The 16455-nt window shown below is 47.1% G+C and overlaps 1 protein-coding gene across 1 annotated transcript in view; it reads right to left on the bottom strand.

Annotated features, from left to right (window-relative positions):
• Nucleotides 1-16455, bottom strand: part of ABCA12 (ATP binding cassette subfamily A member 12) — a 79313-nt gene that overhangs the window by 11945 nt on the left and 50913 nt on the right. Inside the window, exons 31-42 of the mRNA XM_063400098.1 lie at nt 15697-15893; nt 14949-15109; nt 13972-14196; nt 13102-13240; nt 10818-11070; nt 9576-9662; nt 8687-8780; nt 7066-7193; nt 6143-6230; nt 5578-5683; nt 2879-2933; nt 1970-2147 (exon numbers count right to left, since the gene is read on the bottom strand). Coding sequence (XP_063256168.1) covers nt 1970-2147; nt 2879-2933; nt 5578-5683; nt 6143-6230; nt 7066-7193; nt 8687-8780; nt 9576-9662; nt 10818-11070; nt 13102-13240; nt 13972-14196; nt 14949-15109; nt 15697-15893 — 1711 coding nt within the window. The remainder of the gene's footprint in view (nt 1-1969; nt 2148-2878; nt 2934-5577; nt 5684-6142; nt 6231-7065; nt 7194-8686; nt 8781-9575; nt 9663-10817; nt 11071-13101; nt 13241-13971; nt 14197-14948; nt 15110-15696; nt 15894-16455) is intronic.

The raw sequence follows: 16455 nt of genomic DNA, 5'->3' as shown, positions 1-16455 counted from the left end.
CAAAATGATATTAAAAAGATGTTACTAGGACAACAGTTCTCAAACACCTTCCTACAGCCACACAGAGGAAACCATGCCAGGACTGAATCTGGTCCCACAAATGCAGCTTGGTTTTTCTAAGGGAAACCAAACACAGGTGGGCTCTCAGTTCTCCCCAGATGAATTGCAAATGAATTCCCACAAGGCTTCTTTGAACAGGCAAAGCCTCAGCATGGAGGACTTGGGAAAAAGTACCTTAAAAAAAGGTTGTGAATGAAAAATACCCCTTTGGGTTTTCTGTTAGCCTTGCAGTCAGACCACTTCACTGTGCCCTGTAAATCCTGTCTTTACAGTGTTGAGTCAAGCCAGAGACCTACCAAACGTCTGCCTGGAGAGCTCCCTCTCTTCCCCAGCTTTGGGATTTAACAGAATTTACTGGCAGGGATTCACTGAGAAATATCAAGTTGCCGAGAGCGCTGGATTAGTTTCAGCCCGCTGAATACTGACTGTGCAGGCACTCCGGGGATTTTGCCACCGGCTGATTTACAAATATGCAGGGCTGGAGCGAGGCAGGCACAGCCCGCCCCACCCTCCCTGCTGTGCTGCAGCTCGGGGCTGCACTGCGAGCCAGCCTGGGGCCACGCAGCCCTGGGACCCCTCCCAGCCTCCTGCAGGGCAGGGGGTCCTTGTGCTGCTGCCTTGGGACCCTTCCAGCCTCCTGCAGGGCAGGGGATCCTTGTGCTGCTGCCTTGGGACCCTTCCAGAGCTCCTGCAGGGCAGGGGATCCTTGTGCTGCTGCCTTGGGACCCTTCCAGAGCTCCTGCAGGGCAGGGGATCCTTGTGCTGCTGCCTTGGGACCCTTCCAGAGCTCCTGCAGGGCAGGGGATCCTTGTGCTGCTGCCTTGGGACCCTTCCAGAGCTCCTGCAGGGCAGGGGATCCTTGTGCTGCTGCCTGCACTCATCAGCCCCTGCAGGCAGGCACTTCTGGCTGACATTCCCCATGGGATTTCAGCCCTTAGCCCTCCCTGCACCAAAGAGGGCCCTGCACCCGAATGCCCTTGAAGATTTCACGTTTTCAGGAAGCAATGGGATCACTGGGATTTTAGGCACTTGCTAAATCTGCATCAACAGAAATCTGTGGGACAGGTGGAGCTGCTCGCCCAGCTGGCAATGGCCAGGCTCAGGAGCTGAGCTTGGCTGCACTGCCCGTTCCCTGTGTGAGGGCCTGACACCCCGCACCACAGGGAATGCACAAGACACAAAGCACTTCAGTCTACAGACACCACAAACATTTTTTCCTCTTGGCTCAGCAATGCTTTCCAACAGTGCCATTAACCCCCTGCACCAGGAGGGAACTCAACTTCAGGAGGAGCAGGGGCACGCCTGTGCCAGGGAATGCAGCGCAGTGCTGGGAGCTCAGCAAGGTACATCTGTGCAGCACTGTGGCAAGGAACTGTGCAGGTCCTGCAAGGCTGCATTTCCAGCCTTCCTTGGCGTAAAAACTTCACAACACAGACTCTGACAGACAGTATCCAAGCCAGAGATGGGTTTTTGCCCAGCAGGGCTGTGTGAGCTCTGGGATGCCTGCTGCTGTCCCAGCCAGGGCTCCCAGACTGGCTGCAGCCTTGAGCTCTAAAGCCTCACCCCAGATTTGTGGAGCCTGGGTGACAGCAGATCCAGCCCTGCAAGCTGTCAGAGGAGCAGCTGGCTGCTGGAATGGGAATCAAGCTGCAGCCTGCTCCATGCTGCTCCTGTATAAAAGTGCTGGGGGTTTTACACACACTCCAGAGAGCAGGAATGCCTTTGCTTAGTAGAACCCAGGGCTGCAGTTCATGTTTAATCATCCCCAATGCCTTGGAGAACAATTACTACACAACACTCTTGGTAGCAATAAGAAGAAGTCTAGGAAACCAACTTTAAATAAAGAACGTTTTTCCCCCCGTGCTGTGTAATGCTTCTCCTGGTGCATTTAGCAATGTGAATTATTTACCAGATCATAAATGAAGTTGGTCACCCAGTAGGTTGTCACCCCGATGCCTGAAATGTGCTGCAGCTGCTTGGCTTTGGTTTGGTGCTCCTTGACCATGTAGAGCACAAAGCTTGCTGTGGTGATGGAGTAGCCCACCAAGACAGACATGGACACTATGATGTCCAGCAAGCTGTTGAGCCTGGGAGAAAAGGGGAGAAAGATGCATTTGGTGAGTGAAAGTGGCAGATTTCCCTCACTGTGAGGCTTGGTCAGAGCTCAGAAGCAATAAGGTCCTGATTCTGGGACAGCATCTTTTATAATCCTGGAATTGTTTGGGGCTGGAAGGGACCTCAAAGCCCATCCCATTCCACTGGACACCTTCCACTATCCCAGATTGCTCCAAGCCCTGTCCAGCCTGGCCTTAGACACTTCCAGGGAAGGCCTCACCACCCTCAAAGAGGAAAATTTCTTCCTTTCTTTGCTCTCTTTGCTCTCATTGCTGATGGCAGTGATGCCCAGCAAAAGAGACTCACAGCACTGAGCTGTAGTGCTGGACCCCAGCAGGGAGTGGAAGCGCCAAAAGGAAAATCATGTCATCGTTGTTATTGTTATTGTTATTATTATTATTATTATTATTATTATTATTATTATTATTATTATTATTCCTGAGCACACAAATGTGTGAGGCTGTAACTGTGACCTCCAAATCTCCATGAAATCCTGCAAAAAACCCCTCACAGGAATCCCCCCCCAGCTCTGGTGGCAAGTAGGACACCATTCATGTATAGAGGGAATGAACACAAGCAAGAACAGCTTCAACACTTAGAGAAAGATATCCAGTAATTTAGGCTGGTTTATGGTTTTCAATAAGCTGGTTTGCCCCTTTTAAAGCTAAAAAAAATCAGGCATCAACCAAATGAATCTTCTTACATTACTTGTTCTTGACTCTGTCCTCCAGGATATGGGTGAGCTGATAAGAAAATACCTATTAAAAAAAAAAAAAAGGAATTGAAAATGTTTCCAAATTAGAGCTTCCTTCACCAACTCCTGATATTGACAATAATATAGAAAACTGAGAGAGAAGAAAAACAGATCAAAAATGTGTTTTTGCTCTGTCATCTCTGTGTGATCTTGGGCAGTATTTTGAGCATCCTTGTTTTTCCTAGACTTCACTTGGCTGCACAGCAGATCTGAAATTCAAACCCTAGGCCTTGTTCCTTGTTCTGTCTGGCTGCCTGCACCATTCCCTTCCCACACCTCAAATCAGGCACGTGCATTCCAGCTTAGACTCCTCACCACTGACACCTTCCAATCTGCTGAATATGTTCTGTGTCCAAGCTGCTGTCTGGCCATCCCACCTCGTTCCTTTTGTTCTCTGATCACCAGGAACAAACCTTTCCCTGCTGCCCTCCTCCACAGCTGCTGCCTGCCTGTGATAGATGTATTTCTGCATATGGGATCTGTGGAGGTGAGAGCAGAAACCCAGGGAAGCTACAGGACACTCTTGCCCCCCAGTGTGGCAGTGAGTTAATTTGGAACTGTTCTGTCTTAAGAAGCCAGAAAAAAAAAAAAAAAACGACAAACCAAAAAAAGAGTATTTTGTTCAAAGTTACTAGCAAAAATCTAATTACCACACTGGTAAGTGCCCTGTGATATTTTTTAAAAAATCCACTAAAATGGGTTTGTATCAGGCCCAAACTGCAACTGAGAAATTCTCTGCTTCTATGCAGGTCTCTTCAGGTGTGGTTTAAGTACTGCTTCCCCAAGGAGAAGCCCTAGCCCAAAATACACTAGAATTGTTCACCACAGTGCCTTTGCTCTGTCTGGAGGCAATTTGTGCCCTCAAAAGCAAAAGGAAGAATGTGGAGGGGCTCTGGTGGGCCAGTTCCAGCCTCCAGGTTTGCAGGGCTCTGCCTTGGCCCCTCCAGGATGACAGCCCGGTCTCTGAGACTCCAGAGCCTGAGAAAGGCTCCCATGTTTATGTGTCTATAAATGAGGCTCTCAATTTGTATCCTGACACCTAAATAAATGCTCAGGGAGTGCTGGGGGACATCCAGCTGCTCTTAAATCCAGAAATTTTCTAGACCACGCCACCTGTGGAATTTAAACTCCTCACAGCCAGGTGCCAGACCTAAGGAATGATGTGATGAAGAACTATTCTGGGTTATTTCCTCTAAGAATGGGCACTCTAAGAAGGGAGGAGCCTGAGGGTTTAGCTGACCAAATGCCATACTGAGCAAATGAATTTGAAAGGGAGGATTTAATCAGAAATTAATTTTGGAGAAAGAAACCCCAACCAAACCTCAGTCTTGTCATCAGTGAGAGAAATGGGATTAAAATCTTGGACTGCTGATAAAGCCGTACAAGCAGCCAGGAAATGTTTCCCTTCTCCAAAAGGGAGAGAGGGAAAGAAAGACACCGTCTGTCTAATCTGTTAATACTTCACTATAAAGCTATTTTCCTTTACTGGAGCTTAGGCTAGAAGTCAAAATTTCCATTTCAATGCTTCCTCCTTTTTTGCTAGCTGGGATTGAGAGAAGAGAAAGCACAATATACATAAGTCAAAAGCTATTATGACTTGCTTAGTGACAGGGCAAAAAGCTTTTTTTGTATTTTTTTAAAATACATACCCAGTCTAAGTCAAACCTCTAAAGCAGGACTGGCACCTCTTTCTGACTGCTGAAGTGACACTTTTATCTGGCCATTTCAATGGTTTTTAAACCATCCTTTATTTGTCTCAACCACAGCTTGACTGAGCTGCCAGGAGCGTACCCCACGGAACGTGTCTCCAGTTGTGTTTGAGACTGGATTTACTCCACCTCAGGGGAACCAGCCTCATCCATTCATTTTATTTCTCCCCTTCTCTGGCTTGGATGATTAGTGGGAAGCAGAGAATTGCCTGTCTGGTCATTTACTACTAAGCATTTCTTTCCAAAAACACGGAAGCAGCGGGACAGATGGAACAAAACTGCTGCTATTCTTTCCCCCTGAAAATTGCTATTTTGCTGGTATAAAACTTTCCCTGTGAAAACCAGGGTGCCCTGGTTTACCAGCAGGAATTTGGGTTGCCACAATGGCAGAAGCCATGAGGACCCCAAATGGACCATCAGTACTCCCTGGATCTGTGTGTGTCAGGTGTCAGAGCAAAAACACAGCTGAAAATTACGTTTCTCATTCCATCTCCCCCTCAAAGGCAGACACACGGATGCACATACCCCCTGGGCTGCTCTCAGCAGAAGGGTGCCTTTTTACAATTTCCTAATCTGACCCACCCCTGGAGATGACCTAGAGGAGCTTTTCTCTGCATAACTAATGGGCACCCATCAAGAGACAGCCCTTCAGTGCCCCATGAGAGGCAATAAATCAGGCAGCAACCCTGGCATTACTGGATGAAGCGTTTTACGAAGGAGCTGGGATCCTCCCTGTCCAGCTCCCCCCAGCCTCTGACTAAGACAAATGAACTTTGTGATTTATTCATGCTCTTCAATTCTGTTTTGAAAGAAATTGCAGAACAGTGACTAAAGAAATGGCTTCATTGAAGTCAAGGTAAGTGTTGTTGTTGATTTCAGCAGAACCAGGATATCCCTGCAAAGGGGAGAAGTTATCTGCTCATGTAAAGGGACACTTACCATATCTGGAAGTCTCATTTTTTGGCAGGTTGGCTCGAAGAATGAAGTTGTTCAAGCTATTCAGGTAGGCTGGGAGGCTGTGATAACCCTCAGGATTGTACCACACCTGCACACAATGGAGAAATTGAAACAATTTGGGAGTTTTTCCTGACAACATGTTTGTTTGTCCTGCTTCACTTGTGCAAACTACCTCAGATTTCAGCCCTGGTGCTTTACAGCATTTTCACTGAGCTGAACCAGAGAAATGGGCATATCAGAAAGCACCAGCCAGGCCTCGTTATGGTACATACATCCCCTCATGAGATAAAGGTGCTACTAATTGAGCTTTTCACCTCTGTATAATAAAATTATGACAGCAGAAAAATTGCCTCCTACTAGCAAGAGAAGTAAGACCAATAAAAAGAATGGGGAGAGAAAAGAAAATGTACTGCAAGTCATCTTTTTCATGCCAAGCTGCAGATTTCAGGGGGTTTTGCTTTCTTTTTTGGAATATCCACGAACTGGACATGGCTTCTCCCAAGTCCCACCCTGCCCACGCCAGGATGAGCAGGTGGAGGTTGCTTACCTTAGTCAGTGTTCTGTTGGGGGGCACTGGCCTGATGTCAAACTGCAGATCTGCTGTCAAAGGCAGCCCAAAGCTCCAGCCACCATACCTGAGTGAAAACCAGAGGGAAATGCATTGCTGCCCTCATCCCAAAGCTCTCATTCCCTTGGATGGGCCATGCTACTGCCCCTGCCCCAAGCAATTCCAGCCTGACTTCAGGGAACTTATCTCGTGTGGGGCCAAGCCTTGTCTCCTGTGAGAGCCTTTCTTTGCAGGGGAAAAAACCCTCAGAAGCTTGGCAACATTGCCACAAAGCTGCTGAAAGCCTCCATTTGAGGAAGCTGCTGTGGACTCCAGAGCTGTGTGCCTGCCACTCCGGGGTGAGATGCTGCCTCTGAGCCAGAGATGAGCAGCTCAGTTTATCAGTGGCAGAAGGACACATTTCCTGCCAGCCTTAGTGCCCCAAGCCCAGCCTGGCAGAGCCCAGACCCAAGAGCTCCCAGAGCCCCATGGCACAAGGAAACGCTCCGACTCTGCTCTCCCTGGAATGGATGCGCTCCTTCGAGTGGAGAGCACACCGAGACTCTTCAGAGAATCAAACCTGGAGGAAAGTCTCTCCCCAGGGTTTGCTTCATGACAGGCTGTGCCAGATTTTCTTCTTTTAAAGATTTCTGAGTCAGGCAAAGGCTTGTCTGAAGATCCATCCCCAACGTGCGGGGTGATTGACACGTTATCCCCAGGCTATGATCTGCTGTGATCAAGCAGAGCACTTGCACAAGCCTTGATCTTTTATCCATGATTGCAGGATACTTCAGCTCCTTTCACAGATTCCAAACCCCTCCTGCACTGCCACCTCTTCAGGCAGAGGGGATGTGACACGTGTGGGATGCCCTGCCTTGCTCCCAGCGCCATTCAGGGCAGAGTGAGGGGAGTTTGTGCCCTACCGTTTCTGCAGGAAGTCTTTGGTGGTTGCCAGGATGTAGGATTCCACGTTGTGCCCTGTCACATTGTAAAGTGTCCGTGTGGAGAAGGTCCTCCTGTGAGGGGGAGTGTAGTTTGTCTGTGGACACGTCTGAGGGGAGGCAAACAGAGAAAAAATTCAGTGGTTTTGTTTTAACTAAAACCCAGCAAGTCAGGGCAAGATCGAGAGCCTGCCATGGCAGCAGTCTGGGCCTGAGCCTCACTCCTGCCCAGGCTGCTCCTTCCCAAGCCAGGGTGCACGGACACACAGCACACATCCCTGCACGCTGCCCCCAACACACTCAGGGATGTGCTTAAAAACAACCTCTGCTTAAATCCACCCTTCAGCTCTACTGGCGTCAGTGGGACCTTGAAATGTGCTTCATGCTACGCAGGAAGATTTTGGCTGAATTAAGGCTGATCCTGCTTAGCAGAGTGACTGCACAGACAACTGCAGAGGGCAAAACAACTCACAGAGCAGAAAACTCTGTGGTGGCCTCAAACTCTCATCTTCCATTTCTGCTTTACTGTCAGTCACTGGAAATGTTTTCCTGGGCTTTGGAGAAACCTTGAATTAGTCCTGAATATATAATTTAGCATGCTGAGGGCCAAAGTCACATCAGTGTTTCATGAGGTTGAAGTGTCCTCCTAGACAGCATGTTGGCTGCTTCCTTCAGCTCATCCCCAACAAAAGCCCTGGACTCCCCCATTGTGCATCTGCTCATCTGAATACACAAAATAGCTTCCTCCATGCTGAGGAACACCTGCCTGTGCCTGCTAGAGGTGAGAGTCAGCTTTGAACATCATCCCAACTTGCTGGAGAAAATATGCCAATACTTTTAATGATGTGAAATTAAGTGTATGTCCAGAAAACGGCACAAAATAGCCGCATTTTAAAGAATGATTAGAAATGTTCAACTAAGTACATCCTTTATGTTAAAAGGCATCATGTTGTGCCATGAGTTTATTTGCTGTGGAAAAAAGCTGAGGACAGGTGAACAGCACTGGAGGGAGCAGAGCTCAACCCCAAACTGAACTGTAAAACTGTAAAACTTTAACACCCTTGGGGCAGAATCTGCCTTTTCCCATGTGCATGCAAATCCCAGCAGTGCCCATATCTGGCTCTATAGGTGACACTGTCATGTAAATAATTAATATTATTAATCATTAATATTTCGAACAAGGAGCAGATCTAGACTTTGCTTAAATTGTGAAGAGCAAGCAGCAAAAGCTGCTGTGATTTTATATAGTGACATGCTTGTGTAAGATGAAATCTTCCTCTTGAACACACGTTCACCTCTGTCAAAAGGGACAATCATACAACACTCAAAAACACCACTGAACCTTTTCCCACCACGGGGAGCAAGGCAGGGATGCTGGGGTGTGAATCTTCTGAGGATGCTGTTTCCTTCTCTGTCCCCAGACTGGTGCAGACAGTGGTTATCCAGTGTACAAATTCAACAAGGCCAAAGAGAGACAGGAGGACTTGGAATGCCAAGTCCCCCTTAGCATCGTGCCAGCCCATAAAACCACTCCCAACAAACAAGGCCCCCAGTTATGCCCCAAGCCCCCTCACTTTCTCACTTTTGGGTTTATCCAAGTTACCTGGATGCCATCTGTGCAGTTGCAGGCAGAATACTTAGTTCTCTGGTTTCCACTGGTAATCCACTGGCCAAGCATGTCCTCTGTTAAACACTGCCTGGAAAGGAACACATTTTCCTCTGAGGCTCTCTGTGCTCAGGTGTGCAAACGAAGCTAATTGCTGTCATGTTTAATGACAGCAGGGCTGGCAGTTGAGCAGCTCCAGCAGCAAAGCAGAGCTTCTTGTCAGCTCTGGGTGGTTCAGGGAATCCCCAGCCTCCTGCTGCCTCCAGTGCCCCTTGGCAGAGAGCCCTCCCTGCTGCTCCCTGCGCCTGCACTCGGCTATCAGAAGGAATCCAGGCACCACTTCATTCCTACAGCAGACAGTGCAAGGAATTGGCACTCAGAGGCCAAAAGCATCTGAAACCAGCCCAGAAATAAGGGCTATTGTTGTGGCAATCCCTGGACACTCCTGTGATGGGCTGTGTTGCCTGGGCAGTCACTGCAAACACCCAGGGTAAATATTTGCCTGCACGAGCATTCAAGTCTGCCCAGGATTTTACCACCCTGAGAATTTATCTGCAAAGCCCAAAACAAACCAGCCCTCATGGCACAGCTTCTAGACAGAGGTAACAAACACTGTGCTGAGAGCTTGCTGTGTGGGCTCACGTTATAATTGGAATTATTGGGGCGGCAAGGAGCACTTCCCAGAGAGGAGAATTGCTTGTTTTCATCCTGGCATCCTGCCACCACCAAAGCTGCTTCCTTATCACTCCTAATAATGCAGGAGTCCAAGGCATGAGAATCCTGTCGATGATCAAAGATGGTTATTAAGGTCTGATGGCTAATAGTGGCATGCCAATTCTCCTGCAGGTTCGGAGTTGAAGTGGACAAAACCCCCAGAACTACTTACGAATTGCTTTCGTTCATGCACGTGTTATCCGTCCCAGGGAACGCCAGCATCGAAGAAACTAAACCAGCTGTGGTTTCATTAAAATTCCTAAGAATAAACAAAGAAAAACAGAAAACAGGAAAAGGTTCAAAGAGCTTCCACCACCACAGAGCAGAGGAAAACTGTGTTTGAATGAAAACATGATTTAAGATGTTGAATAATTGAGTATTTGTGGAAGCAGCACTGAAGGACACGCAGTGCGTGAGGACAGGCACACAGGTTTAAAAGGAGCCCTCATCACCTCAGCTACTCCAGGGATTTGCTGCCTCCAGATCCAAGCAAGATACTTTTGGACAATCAGGATTCTCTGTACAGGGAAAAAGAATCTGCTGCAATTTTTGGGCACTGCTTGCAGCCCTGTCTCAATCAGGTCTCTGATCCGTGACATCCACTTTTTTGACCATTCAAGGAGATTGTTCTGCCCCAGCTCTCCAGCAATGATCCACCAGAAGAAGCAGGGAACATTAGAAACAGAGAACTTGGACAAGCAGCTCTGCCTCATTCTCCCATCTAGCAGGACTGAAGTGGAAAGGTATGAGGAATCCTGGGAAGAACACCTAGAGCAGATGGCTTTAGAGCTAAGTTTTATATTTGTGACTTAGAGCTGAGGATTGCTGAAGAAAGAAGAAGTTCACAACATGAAAACAGAACGATACCAATTATAGTTGTTTTGGTGACAGGATTTTTAAGATGAATGAAATAACTCAGTGGTGACATCCTAATAACCCTGGAAAAGCACATGCTCTTCCAATTGCCCATGTGCCTTGGACCAGCAGGGCCTGGCCAGGAAAGCACATCCTGTGCTAACAGAGAGGACGGCAATGCTCACGAGATGGATAGAATTTGATCCCAGAATTGTAATGTTGGAGGCAAATGATGTGGGTACCCCATCTCACACTGGGGGAGGAGCATATATGTATATATTAAGAAAATCTCTGTGGCTGTTACAGGGCTGAAGGGCTCCAATGGGAAACACCAAGAACATTCCCCAGACATTTCATAGTTAAATCCAGCAGGGAGGTTGTTTTTTCTGGAGCTTTCTGGTCTGACCCAAGCCAACTCCTCAGAGATCCCTCGGGAACAGGGTTTCTGTGTGCTGTGTGCAGGACACTGGCTGAAATGTCTCAGAAATGTGCTCAGAAATGACCCTGCAGGGCGCATTCCGAGCCCAGGGGAGCGGTGATGCTGGGGACCAGCACTCACCCAAAGAAGTCTGCCTGGTCAGCCGTGCCATACAGGGAGGGGGACAGCAGCAGCTCGGGGTACTCGGTCTCCTTGGTCCTCAGTGTCCCCAGGCCCATGGCAGCCATCACGAAGAGCACGGGGAGGATGACCTGGGCGATGAAGCCGCGGACGTCCCGCCGGGTGTGGTGGAACCTCTTGATGAACAGGGCTGAGGTTCTCTTCAGCAGCAGCGGCAAACCCCGCAGGCTCTTGGACCTGATCAGGAGCTGGTCTGGGCACAGAGGAGGGCATTTGGTCACGGCTCAGTGCTTGTGCAATGCGGGGTGTCTTGGGTTATGTAACCAAAATAATGTGTATTCTATTTCATCTGTGGAAAGCAGGTTTTTCTTTACCTCTTGAAACTCCAAGAGAGGGGAGCAGGGTGGATGCCTTCTGATAATATCCCAGCTGTTAAAACCAGGTGGGGCAGTGTTTCTTATCTCTTTATCAACCTCGTCCACCCTCTGGAGGTTATCTTCTGTTAATGGGCCATTAAGGCTCACCAGTGACATGACCCAGTACATCATCCCATTGTGAGATGCTCCACCCAGTGGGGAGGAGCCAACCATTCCCTACCCAGATAAAAATGGGGACACAGGGACCCCAGGCATCCTCTTCTCCACTGGATTCCCAGAGGAAGAGCGGACTCATCTCACCACTACTGAATCTGTCTACAGGATCATCTCTACTCCAACAGAACCACATCTGTCACTCCACAAGGATTTATTTGGACTGCTTCTAACACCCTGACCAACAGAGTGTCAGGTTGTATTCCTGACTCCACCAGGGTTTTCTAGGACTTTTGTTTATTTGCTTGTTTTGGTTTTTTTTGTATTACTGCCTTTGCATTTTTACCATTCCTAGTGAAGAACTGTTATTCCTATTCCTATATTTTTTGCCTGAAAGCTCCAAATTGAAAAATTATAGTAATTTGAAGGGAGGGGGTTTTACATTCTCCATTCCAAGGGAAACTCCAGTTTTCTCTGCCTTTCCAAACCAAGACACAGGGAAGTGATGGTTAGAGCACTCTGGGAGGATATCTCACTTCCTGCACACATTTACAGGTGGCAAATCCAAACTAGTAAGGTGCAACAAACACAGGATTGGGTGTGGGACAGGACTCCAGTCACAAGCTCATGTAACACCAGTATTTTGTTAAATTTCAAATGTGTACGTGTAGTGACTTTCAGTGTGAGACCTTGCAAGAGGAACACAGGCTTCCAGATGAGATAACTTATCTCCATCCTACCTACCCAGCTGCAACTTACAGAGGAAACATTTTTCTTTTAGATTTGCGAGCTGAAATTTTTCAGAATTTAAAAAGCAGGTCTCCAGAAAAATAGATAACAAAATTAATTCTGAAATAAGAAAACAAGCACAGGCCACTGGGCCCCTTGCATGGACAAGCTTTGTGGTATACTAAAAGCAGAGCCAAATCCCATGCCAGCTATTCTTCTTTATGAAATATTAACCTATATAATACACCATGAAGCAAATCCTTTTTAGCCATTTTTAGGGGTGAAACAAAACACTTTTCTACACAAGTAACTGTTTACAGTAACATTTACAGTGCAGGTCAGCTTTGAAAAGTATAAAAATACTTCTGTGTTGTCCCTTGGATGCCTTCCTAAGTATAAACAGTATAAGTACAAAACAATGGTTTTAACCAAGCATGGCAGCCAGGTATGTCTCATTTTTGGGTTGGGACCAAAGGTCTCAAACTTGCAGGGATAGTGGTGTAGCTTGGTTCTCTTCTGAATTTACCCCACTCTCTGGTCCCTTGGGCTTCTTTACCAAACTGCAATGTCTGGGGCACAGCAAAAAGCAGAAAGGAGGATCCAACTCTGAGCTGTGCTGCTTTTCCAACAGACTAAGGGATTTCCATGAAGTTTCTTTCCAATTCTACTAGTTATGGGGAAATAATCCTCTACATCTATTGTGGCAATTACTTTCAGAGGTACACATTTACTCTTTCACCCACATGCTGTATTTGATTAGATTAAAACCTGGATCAATTTAAAGGAAGGCAGATGCAAACAAAACCCCTTTAGTAATTTATCCTGTGATTCAGACTATTCCAAAGCAGGGGATCTAAAAAGGACTGATTAGTGCTGTATTTCCAGTGATTTATAGGGTTTGTGATTCCTGGCTGGGTGAAATGTGGTTTTCAACAAAGAAAGAAGACAGGGAGCTCAAACCAGCCCATCTGTCAGCGTTTGCATCTGCAGTAAATCTGGAATAAACCCTGCAGGTGATTGAGTACCGTCTCTTTCTGTGAAGGTGTCTGTGCTCAGAGACATTTCGTCACCAGCAGTGTGGCCACTGACTCCAGGCATCTGATGGGGCAGCACAGCATCTTCCTGCTGGTCCTTCACTAGCTCTTTTGTCAGATTGAGGAACACCTGTGGAGCACAGAAATATGAAGGAAAATTTGTCTAAATGACTCCATTTACCAAAACAATTACCAGAATCCACTCTCCTGCTTTGTAGCTGTAGTTGGTGCAGCAGTTATGTACGATAATCCTCTTTCTATTAACTTTATTTTTCATATAAAATTGTCATCCAGCTCCTTGTCACCTCCTGTCTCTGTTCTGCTGCAGCAGTGGGAACTCAAACCTGTTTTCCTGGGATATTCACCCTCTAGCTCCTGACAGTCCCACTGCCCCCATGCTGGGAGTGTGCAGTTGTGGCACCCCTCACATGTGAGACATGATGTACAGATTATTCTTGCTGCCTTAGGGAAACACCTTAAAAGAAAGCAAGAAATTCTGAGCCAGAGGATAACAATCTCCCTCCCTCCCTTCTGCAAGACAAGGGTCATCACTGCTCATCATTTATTTTTTATTTCTGATGCAATTAAATGTGTTTGTTTGACCAGAGATTTCCCGTGGGCAGAAAGGTGTGTTCCTCTCTCCTTAGTCTAACTCCAGTGCCTCATTTTCTGGGTAAAACATCAAAAGGCTTCCAGCAAGGTGAGACAGTGCATTATAGATTTATAGATGTGTACCTAAGTGTAACCCCTTCCTCCCTGCCTGAAACCCTCACGTAATTCCTAACGTGCCCAGAGAGCAGAACCAGAGAGAAATTAATCTCCACGACATTTCAGCAAATCCAGCAGCTCCTGAGCTCGTACCTCTTCCACAGTTGTGTTGGAAATCCCGTAGCAACCCAGGTGGAGATCATTCAGGCTGCTGTCCAGGGCTCTGAGAAGGGCCTGGTAAGCCCCTGACACCGTGGACTTGAAGGGGGGAAGCACGTACACAAGCTCCCCACCAATATCCTCCTTGAGATAAGCCTCTGGGAGATAGGACTGGATCAAGGAGGTCACTGCTGCGGTGTCACATTCCTCTATCATGTTCTGAAAAAGGAGGAAAACACTCTCCGGTCACTGAAAAGGTTGCAAGGTCAACCTTCCAGGATGTAGCTCAAATCCTGTCCCAGAGCATAAGTGCTAAGTGATCTCAGCCCAGCTATCCAACATGTCAGGGTAAATATCAAAAGCAGATGAAAGTGGGTTCTGGCCCTTGAAAAAGGGACATGTGACACTCTCCCATCATGGTCCATCCAAAACCTCACCAGGCTGGGCTGAATCAACCACTTTGCACTCCTAGAGGTTTGTAGTACAACAGAGAAAAAGCTTGGCCACCAGAGAGCTTAACGTGGCTGCCAGCACCGACTCAATCTTTTTCCCATGAAAAACAGGGCTGGCTCATGGGTCTTTTTTCATTTTCTCTGTCTCCAGTCTGAAAGAGAGGCTGGTCTCTCATGGTATCTGTGTGCTAGGGCTACCAGCAGCACTGTAATAAATGCTAGCAAGAGCAGAGTCTCCCACTCCTAGCAAGAAGAACCCTTTGCCCCAGGCCAGACACTATGGATAGGCTCTTCCATCTGCTTTTTCCTCTGAACTCCAGAGTTCACATTCTGCACACAGCCTTGCCTTTAACCTTCAAGGAGACCCAGTTCTTTTTCAACAAAGCAGAGCAGTGACATTCCTGTTTTCACAAGGCCACAGAGATCACTCAGCTCCTGCCAATACATCCCTCAACCAGCCCTGATGATTCCCTTGCAGACAGAGCTGCCAGGAGCTCTAGGACCAGCTGAGACACAAACCTTCTTTTTGGTGAGTGTCAGGTGGTAGCCATCCCCAAAGGTTTCCTTGAGGTAGAAAGGTGAGCCACAGCATTTGAGGCCTCCGTGCTCCAGGAAGGCGATCCGGTCGCTCAGAACTTCTGCTTCATCCAGGTGATGTGTGGAGAGAATGATGGTTCTGCCTGGAAAACACAGTCCCCACAGGATGAACACCTGGTTTCATGGCAAAACTGGATTTTAGAAAGATTTGGGTTGTTTTCTTTCCTTTCTCAAAAACTTCTGTATTTCCCTACACAATGATATCATCAGTATTAACTGCAGGGGTTCCAGAGCTTCCCCTTGTTCTGAATCGGTCCATGGCAAAAAATTCCACATTGTTAAACTAATACAATGAACGTTTATAACAATTTTATTTGATCTCATTCTGCTCAGATCTGTCCTTATCTCAACAGTGAGACAGGTGAAAGCCTTGCTGAATGAGGGGACACAGAGTATCAGGTGAAAATCAATTGCATTTTTTGGTAATTATTTGTGAAATTGGATGAAAGGCAACAAGAGAGACAAATTTTAAAGTACTGTAAGTGGTGTTCCATGGTGAAGTTATTTTTTAAATGACACTGTGAATTTACAGAAACCCTCCAGAACTGCAAAATCCCAGTCTCCTAAAATTTGTTCTCTCTGGCCTCCAAAAGCCACAATTCAAAGCCATCTTTGTAAAGTGACACAAGTCACCTTTGTCTCTGGGCAACATCTCCTCTCATCACAGTACCTTTCTTATTCTTGGAGATGATTTCCCAAATACTCCTCCGGGAGCACGGATCCACCCCCGTGGTTGGCTCATCGAGAATCACCACCCTGGATCCCCCCAGGAGGGCAATAGCTATGGATAATTTCCTCTTCATCCCCCCAGACAGCGTGCCAGCCAGCTTGTGACGATGGCTGTACAGCCCAGTCTCCTTCAAAGTCCTGGAAAACAGAGGGAGAACAACCCCCAAAAGTTGTCTTTCAAGCATCTTTTCCAAGCAGGGAATCTGAAAATAACTGAAAAACACCTGTAACTGCAAATAAAAACCTGTTCAAGTAAGGACTGCTCTGCTGAGTGGTCACAGGGTAGAGTCACCCTGCAGCTCAGTCATCGGGATTTTAATTTAAAACATTTTTGAGGATGTTTTCAAAGTTTTCATCTGACAAGTCAAGGTTAAAGGCTCAGCCCCATCAAGCGAGACACCAAGATCCAAACTCCCTGGGATGTTCTGGCTGCTTCATTTCTCCACAGAACCAATAAAGCCAACATCATCTTTCTGACTGGTTGATTAAATCTCTTCCCAGGGAAAACTGTAAAGTAGCAAGGAGTAGACCCGTAGGCCTATAAATTCATCTCCAAATAATTGCCACAGCAGCCTGCAAACCCCCTGGAGAAGAGATATTGTTTTCTTACAGCAAAGGTATCAATATATTCCTCTAGTCAGAGCAAGGCACCATTTGAACTCTAAGCTGGAGCTGCAACAAGGCCTCCAATCCACGATTT

The sequence above is a fragment of the Prinia subflava genome, chromosome 6 (assembly GCF_021018805.1).
Source record: "Prinia subflava isolate CZ2003 ecotype Zambia chromosome 6, Cam_Psub_1.2, whole genome shotgun sequence".
NCBI classification, from domain to species: Eukaryota; Metazoa; Chordata; class Aves; order Passeriformes; family Cisticolidae; genus Prinia; species Prinia subflava.
The sequence above is the reverse complement of the archived record's forward strand: the minus strand, read 5'-3'. Positions and strand labels throughout refer to the sequence as shown.